The sequence below is a fragment of the Equus przewalskii genome, chromosome 2, assembly GCF_037783145.1.
Source record: "Equus przewalskii isolate Varuska chromosome 2, EquPr2, whole genome shotgun sequence".
Classification (NCBI taxonomy): Eukaryota; Metazoa; Chordata; class Mammalia; order Perissodactyla; family Equidae; genus Equus; species Equus przewalskii.
In genome coordinates this window covers 46,248,656-46,261,087 of record NC_091832.1, presented here as the reverse complement: position 1 = coordinate 46,261,087, position 12,432 = coordinate 46,248,656, and the positions used below count along the sequence as shown (strand labels likewise).

The following is a 12,432-nucleotide window of genomic DNA, read 5'->3' as shown; positions in this document are numbered from 1 at the left end:
AGAAGAATGAGCATTCTTCAGCGAAAGAGTAACAGTAAACACCCTATATGACAAACAGATGCTGCCAATAGTGTAACTGCAGATTCAGCTGACAAGCACGCTGTGCAGAGCAGGGGCCCAGCCTGTGCTGCACTGGAGTCGACAGCCTCAAACATGGCCAAACGACCGAAATCAACAGGGCTTAAAAACAGCTGAAGCGATGACATGTCCTCGTTTTTAACATATCCTTTGAAAGATGATCTCTCCCCCAAATTCTAAGCTATGTTAACTAGGAGTATATTGTAGGACTTGAGTATTACTTATTTTTGCCTTCTAATTAGTATCACTTATTTCTCCTTATTCATTTTCCCTGAAAATTTGTCATTAATTAAACGAAATGAGATTAGTGGTTCTTCATATTGGAAAAATGGTCCCTTTGAGAAACTATGAAAACTTTGGACTCCTTCCCGAGAAAGATGTGCACATTTGCAAAATTTTGTATAAAATTTTAAGGACTTCACAGACTTTCTGAAGCCCAAACATAGGCCCAAACTTAAGAACGCCTAGATTAGACGAATTCATTAGCTAATCTAAAGATAGCAAAATATATTTTCACGCTATTTGGTATAAGCGCATGCCAAAACCTCACACCCGTTTACTTCTGCGGCAACACCCACCACAGCCCTAGCCCAGAGCAGCCGTGTTGGCTGAAAGAACGAAAATATTTAGATCAAGACAGTTACACATTTATTATTCCTTTACTCCCAAATTTTCCACACTGATTTGGTTTTCTATATTTTTTTATTGAAAAAATTAATAGCATATGTTGAATAAGAGGGCCCCTAGAAAAACCAAACTGTTTATCTTAATCACAGTTCGTGTCTAACAGAATTTACCTCGTGGAGCGTAAGGCAAGTACGAGAGCGCGTCCCGAGGCTCCTGAGTAGAGACAGAATCTTGTAAAGTATTAACAAAGTCAAACACCTGTAGGAATGTTCATTATCTATGGTTTTGCATTTACAGTAATGTTCATACCTGAACAAAATTTGAAGCTATAACACGGAGCCGAGCAGAAGAATCTCCAGTTCTGGTGAGCAAAATGGGAATGGTTCTTTCCACACAGTGAGTTGTTTCAAGTTTACTCAGTTTATGTTTAGGAATATATTGTGTAATTATCATTTTCAACAATTTCAAAGAAGCCTGAAAGACCTAAGAAAAAAATGATAACAGGTGAGCTACCATAATTGAATTCCACCAAAAGTGAACATGAATTTACTATTAGCAATAAATATGGACATTATATGGAAAATTACATGTTGTCTGAAAGGCTGAAAATGGCAAATTGAACACTGCTTTCTAAACACAGTAGCCTGCAGGTGGAAGACACATGCACGTATTTCAGAGCATCATACGGTACTCCACACTTCCCCCTGAGGCCAAACATCTGACATTCCTGTTAACTGGATGAGCTCCTGTATAATGCAGACGATGCGTGACTGTGGGACATTCGTTCTTAAGGCCCTTTCTGAGCTAGAAAAATTCCACAGTAGTTCCCAAGCTCCTCAGGCTTCATGGAAAATAAAAACATAAGCTGAATGTTCCATGGTCAGTGAATCAGGCCTGTGTGAAGAGAGGCTTTGAGGAGCGTGGAGAGAGTTACTGCTGTTCAGGACCAGACAGAATGCCCGAGCACAGACAGACCTCGCGGCCTCCTCCCTGACCACGATTCTTGCTGCAGCCCTGCTTCCTGGCTGTGCGGGCTGACGACGATGCCAGTGACCAGGCTACCTCTTGGGCTACTGTGGCCTCCTGGGGAATGTCAAGCATCTCATCCGCAGACACTGGGGCTGCTGAGGGGAACATGGGACTCACCGGGGTCACTATGTCTCTGATGGCTCTTCTAATGAGAAATACCGATGCTCTCAGTGTGCTCTTTAAATCTTCTTTTGGGGTTCCAACAGGCATCTCCATCAGCTGTTTATACAAGGCGAGCAGTGCATCTTCCCGGTGTGACCACGTCTTGGAATAGGCCCCGGCAACCTACCACAGACCAAGAGCCCTGCTTCACTCAGGGTGGGCGTTTCAATGACATCGCCACCACCCCCAATACTGTGCAACCAGAGGTTTTGTTTGTCTCAAATGAAGAAAAATCTACTCTAATAACAGGACCTCTACAGAATAAATATGTGCACTTAGAGAAATAATTTTTTCTAATATGGAAAACTTAAGACCATGTTAAACTATGGAAAGTATTAAAAGCTCCACTCAGAAATACTTTGAAGCTGAGAACCGCAGGAAAGATCCACTGCGCTCATTTCAACAGGGAGACACTTTCATCTTTTGTTTTGCTTTGTCATCCTTTTTCCCTCGAATTAGCTGTTCACAGCGGGAGCAGATTCTCACTACCAGCTCTGTCAATGCCAGAAAGAAACACCTGTCTTAAATGAATACTCATTCACAAAATCTTAAATTCCAGCTTATGTTTCTGCTGTTTCATATAATTAGTAACTATCAAAAGACTTTTCAACTGAATAATGCAGACAAAGAGAAGTCAACAATGTCACAAATATGAATGCCTGGGAGCTCTTCCTGCCTGCTTCCTTTCTACATTATAAGTGCACGTTTATATGGTATTTGCTTTTTTACCAAGGCCTCCCCAAGGACATCGATGGCAGAGCTGGCTTCTCTCAAGGCCTTCTCCGTTAAAGGCTCTGGGTCGCCTGCAGCGCCTGCTCTGGGACCCTCGCTGACGTCCCCGTCACTCTTTTCTGGTCCCACAGCTGCAGCCCCAGGCTGCTTGCGGACGGCGGGAAGCGGCCGCTCATCGTAGGGCAGAGACTCGAGCTGCAGGACAGGAAGGGCGGCTGCAGAGTCCCATGCAGGGTTCTCCCCACTCGCCAACACCGTCTACACCCACAGACTCACTGCTCTGGACTCACTTGGATTGAAGGATGGTATTTTGCTAAGTATCAGTCTTCCTAGAATAATTTATACAATAGGACGTAACTACAAAAATTAGGTCAGGGTTTCTATTCCTTTCTAAACTCATTATAGACCTCAAGTAAAAGTTATTACTTTATTTTCTGACAAGACCTCTGATATTTTCTTAGTTTACGACTTAGAAACAAGTATCAAGCTTCATTTTAAACAAGTTCATTAACAGGCAGCCTTATACTTAAAACAGGCAGCCAATGTTAAAGATCTTTAAACAACCTTTTTCTGCAGTGCCTGCTAAAACTCTGCACAGGCAGCTGTCTGTTCCACCCATCTCAGACTTCAGCAGATGTTACTGAGCACCTAATTCAGGCCCCATGTAGACCAGATGGACTTCCCATCCTCATGGTGTACACACTCATCAGGGAGACAGAGATGTATCATTAAACAAGTAAATACGTAGCAGACTTTGGGATAATTAGGTGAGAATAGAAAGAGAGCAATTGCTGAGTCATTTTCTGAGGCAGGTGTCACTGTGACACTGAACAGACAAGAGTAACTATTTTTTCGTATGAAGACCTCCTGAGATGTTAATTGAGTGCATACCATGTGTGAGAATGTTTCTCATATTCTAAAATTTACTCATAATTGTAAGACAAAATACTTTGAGATGCTAAAAAAGGAGAAATTAGAATATTTTTAAATTGAAGTATTAAATCTAACTTATAACAATGAAGTTAGAGACAAGATATTACCAGTGGGGCTGATGGTGACACTCAAAGATGTGCCAGGGAAAGCCGGCGGCATGAGTGCCGTGGAGGTTGCTGTGGCGCAGTGGTCCTTTCTATACTTCCTGGGCCTCTGGCTGCAGCAGACACTTGCCTGTGCCCACCTGGCATCCTTCCTTCCTCCTCAGAGTCCACTGGCCACATGGCCACGCCGTCAGCAGAAGCTCCAGGGAGGCCCTAACAAGCCAATGGACATGTTTCCCTCCTTTGTCCTTGTCATCACTTCAGAGATTGGCGTGTGGCTGATGCTGATCTAATAAGGGTAAACCTGGGACTCTTGCTTAGAATGGGACATGCTCTCTCCATCAGATGGGACAACGTACAGACCTGAAGCTGAGGGCTACATGACAGTTCCAGCGCTAGGGTGATTTGGAACCACGGAAAACAGAGTTGAGAGAGAGGAGGAAACCAGGCTTTGATGACACTGTTAAGCTACTGAATCAATCTGACCCTGAAACCCACATGATCTCTTAAGTTCCTTGTTACAAAAGCCTATAAAGCCCCCAGTTTGGACCAGGTTTTCTGCTACTTACAGCGTAGAAAGTTCTAATAGGTATAGCAACTATACATGACTTGTGCCGAGGTTCTACTGAGGCTAGCTCACGTTAGGCACTTTACAAATACTGTCTCATTTATTCCTAGAAACAATCCTTTAAGTAGATGACCATACATTTTTAGAGAGAATAAAGAAGAGGCTCGGAAGGACGAAGCGTGTCTTAGACCACTGGCTGACGGGGCAGAAGCAGCTGGGAGGCCTGGCACCTCTGCTCCAGAAGGGCCTCCCAGTGAGGAGGGACCACATGCTGGTTGCTTATGTCATCGTGTCCTGGCTTCGATGTTTACCTCCCTCTCCTGGAATGTGGGGCAGGAAGGGGTGTGGTGTTTTGTACCCCGATACATCCCAGCACTGGGAAAGCACCCACACAAGGCAGGTCCTCACTACATGCCTGCTGAATAAGCTGCACATAATCCGAAACTGAGTTACCTACATGGGTCCTGCGAGGAGGGTCTATGGTGGGCGGCGCCCAGTCCCCTGTGGGGTGCTGCGGAGAAATGTCCAGGGAATGTGACGAAGGCTTCTCCTGGGGGAAAGGGTCTGCAAACCGGTTTTCTGTCACCCTTTCTTCTTGTTGTGGTAGCGAGAGCGTTGCTGGCTGGTGGCGAGGACTGCCAGAGTGAACAAGGGGCTGGAGGGGCGAGTCAAAAGGCCTTCGCATCTGGGGAAAAAACAGGAGCTTTAATCCAGTGCCACTGCCACACCAGAGCCACCAGGTGAGCAAAAGAATAGGAGGCAGGGAGCGATAATCTACACTGAAGATGTCCTACGGTCCTGTCACGTCCTGCACCTGCCTCTCCATGTTCCTGTGTGGACTGCAGAAGCGACTGCACACCACAAGCACCAGTGTGATGGTGAGCCCTAGTGCATGGGGCACCACAGTGTGGGAGCACACCCAAGTGGACGTGTCAGCCGAGAAGTGGCAGGAAGCCCCTGGGCTGGACCCAAAATAGACTGTGTTCAGAACCCAGCACTGCCATTTGCTCTGTGTCTGCAAAGCAGGTGATTTTCTGTCAAGTAAGCAGCACAGCTGACGTGGCAGCTCTCGTGCCCTGGGCGTGCTGGCCAGTGCTTTAGAGGCAGCACCTCATTTAATGCTCACCATTTCTACCCCCGTTGTAAATGTGACGGGGAAACTGAGGCATAGAGTGGATGAGGAATTAATCCAAGATCACACAGCTGGAACGGTGGGGCCAGGATTTGAGCCCAGGCAGTCCAGCTTGAGTCTGCACTCTCAGCCACTCCTCTCTGTGGCTCTGGGCCTCAGTTTCCTAATCTGTAATGTGGGATCCTTACAACCTGCCCCTGTGGCTTCTAAAGATCAGAGGCAGAGCACCTCCCACGAAACACATTCTCAACAAGCTGCAGCTGTCAGGATTACGCTCTCACAGCGCCCCTGGGGGTCCACGGGGCAGGGCTGTCATCAATGCGTTTTACGAATGAGGAAACCGAGAGCCAGGGAGATGAAGGGACTCACTGGGATCTCCCCGGCCCGACTCTCCCTTCCTCCTCTCCTGTGGATCTGCCTGCTCCAGCACGTTACCGTGAAAGCCCACCTGCCACAGGGACGCAGGAGCTGAGTGACCTACAAGCTGTCGCCTGAGCACGACGAAGCCTTTCCGCTCTATGAACACACACTCGTGAACTCCACCACTGCACTCTCCGGAGGCTTCTGTCTGTCCACGCTGGACGCAGCCCTGGGCACCTACCAGCTCGGCGTCCGCGAGGCTGTGCAGCTCCAGCTGCTCGTACACCTTGGCGCGGTACTGCTCCATCTGCTGCTTCTTCTCCTTGGCGAGGTCGTAGTCCTCCTTCTCCACCGCGCAGCGCTTCTCCACCTCGTACCTTCCGAGGCGCTCGCCGACCTGAAGCACAGCGCGTTTGCTTTCTGTCTCAGACACGGTCAGTTCACCTCAGGGGCAAAGATAATCTCTAGGGTGACGCCTAAACGACAGTGGCAAGGGCCATCTACAGATGTGGTGGGGAGGAGGGAAGGACACAGGAGAACCAAGGGGCCACACCACATTCGCCTGCAAAGGTTGTGCTGCCTGTCACTGCAGCAGCTCCAAGAAGCCCGAGTTCATGGTGATTTTAAAACATCTCTTACATTTTTCTACCATCTTATGATAGCAACACGGCACCTGAGGATGATGTCTGAGGGGAGTCTGAAGAGGCACAGAATATGCTTTCACTCATGTTTTTAAAATTTATTTTTTTAAATAATTTTTGTTTTTTGGGAAGATTAGCCCTGAGCTAACATCTGCCACCAATCCTCCTCTTTTTGCTGAGGAAGACTGGCCCTGAGCTAAAATCTGTGCCCATCTTCCTCTACTTTATAGGTGGGATGCCTGCCACAGTATGGCTTGACAAGTGGTGTGTAGGTCCACACCTGGGATCTGAATCGGCAAACCCTAGGCCACCGAAGCGGAATGTGCAAACTTAACCGCTGTGCCACTGGGGCCGGCCCCCTCACTTACATTTTTATTGCGCCTTGTCTGCCCATTGCTTCATTTTGCTTGGATCTCTGAACCACATTGACTCCCGCAGCTTCTAGTAAGCTGCTCGTTTGTTTTAACATATGTACTATGGTAATTAACAGAAAACGTATCACAGGCAGGAAAGAAAAACGGTTTTCTCCAGAAGCCATACCTTTTGCAAATCAGCAATAGCTTGTTTCAGTTTCTTGGCGTAGTCATAGCGCTCCTTTTGGACAGCTTCACGTTTTCTTTCATCTAATTTGCGTATTATCTGTGCAACTTCTGGATCTTGGTACATATCGAAAGCTAAGTCATCCAGTGGAGAAATATAGTCAGACTTCCTAAAGGAAAGAAGCGAGTAACTGAGAGCCAGTTTCAATCCACATGATAGCACAGTAGTGGGGAGCCCTCCAGGCTCAGTGCTGAAGATCCACCAACGGTCGTGAAGATGACACCCCCCCACGGCCGCTCCCAGAGGGTTTCCTCCCTGAGAAGATGGAGTCTCAGAGAACTCAGGAACAGGCTTCAGGTCACACAGCTCTGAAGTGCAAGTGAGTCTTTCTGACACCACAGCTTATGCTCCTGACCATTAATCAGACTGCACTTTGAGGCTTCTGAGCCTCTGCTGCATTCATTCATTCACTCATTCAGTAAGTACTCAGAATGCAGACTCTGCACCAGGCTCTGTTCTAGGCACAGAAGACAGGACAGTGCATGTGGACCGTTTGTAGATGGGGAAAACCAAAACCAAAGCCCGTGGATGACCAGGCCCCATTCCCTGAGAGTCTGACTTGGTGGCGCCAAGTGGCGCCCAGGCATCCATGTTTCATACCAGCCCCACAGTGATTGTGATGAACACTAAAGACAGAGAATTGCTACTAGGGGCTTTTACCTCTGAGTGTCAGACTGTGTGCCATCACCATCAAGTCCTGTAGGAGACCAGAAAAATTCTTCCAGGAATAAATGACCTTTTTAGTTACCTGAATAACCCATTTCTGATTAGTATCACCTCTATTCTTTCTTTTAAATTCTATAGTAGGCTAGTGGCTTTCTTTTGGGTCTAACATTTAGAACAATAATGCCAGTCTAACTACTCAACAAAAGTAGAGAACAAGTTTCGAAGGCTCCCAGCCTGCTGTCATGAAATAAGCTAGTCGTTAACTTTGATTTGGATATCTTTATATATAGGTAAACTTCAATTAAAATGTTATTTGTCATAAAAAATTTGGTCGTATAATAATAAATTTAAACAGGGCACAGGACTACATCACCTTTCAAAACGCCCCGGTGTCCCCAACACTTCCCCACTCCTTCAGTTCAGGCAGTTTGCTCACAGCACAGCACCAGGCTGGGGGCCGGGAGGCGCAGGCAGCTGTGAACAGTATCAACTCATCTCAGTGGTGACTACTGCAGTGCGTTTCGATGTCTCTACAAGGTCACTATAGCCATTTTTATCTAAATATATGTTACACTCTTAAGTGTAAGTCGCTTTGCCTTGAAGTCCTAGAGATGAAAACAAAGACTTCATTTTATTATTAATCCCTCAAAGGAAAAAACGATGTCAGGACTCCAGGGCCATGAGCAGCGTCAGGCACCAGGCTCGCCACTTGACACAGAAGGCCCCCTAGCGGTAACCAGTGGACTCCTGCCTAGGACTGCTCAGCTCTCGGTGCACAGCCTTTTCACAGACCTCGCCTCACCTGCAGAAAAACCCAGCGGGATGAGGCAAGACAGGCGCACTGCAGTCTCCTGTCCCCACTGGCTAACCTGACAAAGAACTGATTTAATCAGAATCAAAATAACCCAAAGACCTTCCATGGGAGATACTGAAACCACCCAGTGAGTGTGGCTGTCCCTGTTCTCCTGGCTCGAGCTTCACTGAGCCACGGGTCAGGGGACAGGAGGGGAGAGACAGAGCGGCCCCAGGTTTCCAACCCTGCCCAGAAGGCAGGGAGGGTGCTGCTGCCACTCCCTGAGGCACAGGCAGGGTCTGAGGCGGAGACTGAGGAGCTGGTGTAGGCACGATGTCACTTTTCTCACTAGTTGCTATACCCATTCTAAGAACAGCTTGCACTTTCTAAGCCCTCCACACTCACAACCACGCTGTGACCGCCTGGTCTGCCTCAGCTGAGTCCTCGTGAAGCTCAGGCCGCAGGGGCCGGGGCGGCCTCCGCAGGAAGCAGGGCTCCCTGTCCTCACTGTCCACTGGTGCACATACCTGGCAGAGCCAATGGCCCCCCCAGCAAGCGCTTGGGACATATGGAGAATCTACTCCATATTTTATGCAAACTGAAGAGCCTGGCTTAAGTGTTAATTACTTTGTGTCAGAAGTTTGGACTATATGCAAGTGACCAACCAAAAGCTGTGGACAAACTCCAAATGTCGATTAAAATCTAAGTGTTTTATCTTTTCTTTATCAGGCAGCTGCTGTCAGAAGGGGAGCTGGGTATTGCTTTTTAGGCTGGGAACCTCTGGAATGGGGACCCCTTGCTTTGATAAAGAGTGGGCACGTGGCAAGGGCGCCGAAGGAGCTCTCTGTCCCAAAAGGCGCCCAGGGAACAGAGAGGGTAAGAAGGACCATGTGAACCAGCGCTCCTCAGCTCGCCCTCCGCTCTGGACCTACCAAGAGTGCTTATACTGCTAAACAAGAGGCAGTAAAAGAAATACGTAAATAAAATTGTTAATGTGAAGAATGTAAAGAGGAATTGGTAAAAATGGTACTTATAAAAACTGATATAGGTATTTCTCACTCCCTTAAAGAATAAAGTTTTTTTTTTTTTGGAGGAAGATTAGCCCTCAGCTAACTACTGCCAGTCCTCCTCTTTTTGCTGAGGAAGCCTGGCTCTGAGCTAACATCCGTGCCCATCTTCGTCTAGTTTATACGTGGGATGCCTACCACAGCATGGTTGCCAAGCAATGCCATGTCTGCACCCGGGATCCGAACCAGCGAACCCCGGGCCGCCGAAAAGCGGAACGTGCGAACTTAACCGCTGTGCCACCGGGCCGGCCCCCAAGAATAAAGTTTTAAAGCAGACATAAGATGAAATCTTTAGTAACCGATAATTTGGGTCAATTAATACCTTTAATTATTACCTATAAATTTCCCTTTGCCAATAACATATCAAAAGATGGCTGACGGATCTTTTATCCAAATGCATTTTAGGAACTTTCTCGTAATACCTGAACACACGAGAACTGAAGTCATCTGTGAAGGGCAATAAACGGAGATGTGCTAAATAAAACAGTGACCTTAATCTGTAAGTGTGCTGAAGACAATCCCATCAGTGGCTTACCCAGCCGTAAACCGAACGTAGAGGCCCTCAAGTCCAGAACCCTTTGGACATGACTCACGCTGCCGTGCCTTTAAGGGGTCAGTGAACTTTACTGACCCGGAGGAGAAGTTTCTTACCCAGCACAGCTTCCTTCCAGAGCTGGGTCCTCGGTGTTGTGCCCCAGGTAATGGTCAATCAGCTTCTCTCTAGAGGTCTTTGGGAGCAAAGAGTTCTGCTTAGTATCTCAGAGAAAAAAAGGAACAACACAAAACCTTAACTAAGAGCTGATGTGATATAAGGATGTCAGCAAGCTTCAGTGATCCTAGTCTTTTGGAGGGACAACTAAAATTCTTGAGTAAAACAAAGATTAATATGCTAGCTGCTAAAAATTATCTGATAGTTATTCACCAGAAAATTTTACAAAGATTTTTAAGATGGCACTTTTTGTGACATAAATAAATGATCCCCTCCTGTTAGAAATAAATTTTCTTCTTTAGGAATGAAGCTTCTCAAACTTACAATATTGCTGTCATCACTGAAATCTGCAGGGTCCCCAATGATATTTATTGCAACCAGAGCAACCTAAGAAAGAGTTAAATCAACAGAAATTAAGTATAAAATATTTGTGATGACTTACCTCCTTTATACCAAGCTGCTGACCTACACTGGCAACAAATAGGGTAACGTACATGAAAGCACATTAAATGGAAAATTTGTCATGCTAATGTAGAGAATTATTATTAATAATTTTTATAAATTACATAAGTTAATATTTTAATGCTGAACAAAATGGCTATTTTAATGTTTAAAGGATGTTAAAACGGTAATAGCTAAAAAACCTCCCAAGTTCTAACATAGCCTCGCATTGAACCATTCATTCAAGGTTAAATATGAGGTCACAGCTACATGATCTTGGTAAATTACACAACGAAATGAAAACCTCAATTAACACAGCTTGGTCTGCCGAAGTCAGGGATTCTCACCTGAGGGGCGGAGTCCCCTTCTCAGACCCTCCCTTCCTTGAGAACCACTAAGGAACCTAAGGAACCGGGATGTTGCTGGTGAACACAGCAGATGGGGTGGAGGAAGAAAAAGGTCAAGAATCATTCTCCAGTTTACTGTCACAGACTGCTGCAATGGCCCAAGCAGCGTAACTCGCTCTCAGAGCTCCTTCAGCTCACTGGTTGGTATAAAACTTTGATATGCTGGAATGGCTGCATTCCTCTCTCAGAGGGGAAGGGAGTACTGTAAATATTTGTGCTGATTAAAAGATTGCTTTGGGGCCGGCCCTATGGCTCAGTGGTTGGGGTCATGTGCTCCACTTGGGTGGCCCAGGGTTCGCTGGTTCGGATCCTCGGCGTGGACCTAGCACTGCTCATCAAGCCATGCTGAGGCGGCGTCCCATGTAGCAGAACCAGAAGGACCTACAACTACAATATACAACTATGTACTAGGGGGCTGTGGGGAGAAGAAGACAAAAAAAAGAGAAAAAAAAAGAAGATTGGCAACAGATGTTAGCTCAGGGCCAATCTTTTAAAAAAAAAAAAAAGATTGCTTTGGACACACTTTTTTTCCATTGCACTAATCATGCCCCCAGAAAATGAACGGGAGGGAGGGGGCAGATGTGAAGAGCTGGGAGCCTGGAGCTGGAGAGATTCTGGATTGCATGCAACAGGAAACCACGTTCCCCATTCTACCATGGGATTGATCTTGTAAAGGTTTAGTGGGTTTATCTGGAACAGCACTGTCCAAGAGAAATATTATGCAAGCCACACATGCAATTAAGGTTCCTAGTAGATACAGTAAAAAAATTAAAAATAGATAAAATTTATTTTAATAATATATTTAAACCTAATATATCCAAAATATTATCATTTCTTTGTGTAACTGACTCTTCTTTGCGTACTGAGTCTTTGAAGTCCAGCGTCTAGCTGACGCGTGCAGCCCCCTGCACTTGGACTAGCTGTGCTCCCAGCGTGCCACGCCACAGGTGGCCAGCAGCTCCTGAGTGGACAGCACAGCTCCAGAGGAGCTCCACGTTCTCCATAAAGGAGACTGTCTTCAAGAAACTCTGGAAGTGCCTTTACTAAGAGGTACAGGACGACGCAATCCTGGAAGAGGTGGGGGCAGGCGAAGGCGGAGGCGCGTGAGTCTCACCTGATTATATACATTGTATTTGTTGACGTGGTTCTGGTGAAAAATCAGCTTAAGAAACTGGCCTACTGCATCCACATACACGGATTTTAGCTCCCGGGCCTTGCAGCCCGTCTTTTCGTTGTCACAGAGAGAGACATAGCTAGAAGAGAAGACGTAACCCAAGAACCATGTTGATATGCAAACATGCTGTCAATAAAACAGCCCCTCTTCTCCTACTGAACTCAATGTGTTTCAATAAAAGTTAGGTCTAGAATGAAAACCACCTAGGA

At 46.5% G+C, this 12,432-nt stretch overlaps 1 protein-coding gene across 3 annotated transcripts in view; it reads right to left on the bottom strand.

Annotated features, from left to right (window-relative positions):
• CEP104 (centrosomal protein 104) overlaps positions 1-12,432 on the bottom strand; it is a 39,542-nt gene that overhangs the window by 17,761 nt on the left and 9,349 nt on the right. For 2 of the 3 annotated variants that reach the window (XM_070604493.1, XM_070604504.1), the window contains exons 4-12: positions 12,164-12,302; positions 10,526-10,588; positions 10,144-10,220; positions 6,907-7,075; positions 5,967-6,122; positions 4,691-4,918; positions 2,626-2,823; positions 1,852-2,019; positions 1,015-1,188 (exon numbers count right to left, since the gene is read on the bottom strand). In XM_070604493.1, coding sequence (XP_070460594.1) covers positions 1,015-1,188; positions 1,852-2,019; positions 2,626-2,823; positions 4,691-4,918; positions 5,967-6,122; positions 6,907-7,075; positions 10,144-10,220; positions 10,526-10,588; positions 12,164-12,302 — 1,372 coding nt within the window. The remainder of the gene's footprint in view (positions 1-1,014; positions 1,189-1,851; positions 2,020-2,625; positions 2,824-4,690; positions 4,919-5,966; positions 6,123-6,906; positions 7,076-10,143; positions 10,221-10,525; positions 10,589-12,163; positions 12,303-12,432) is intronic. The other variant, XM_070604515.1, reaches the window with a different exon arrangement.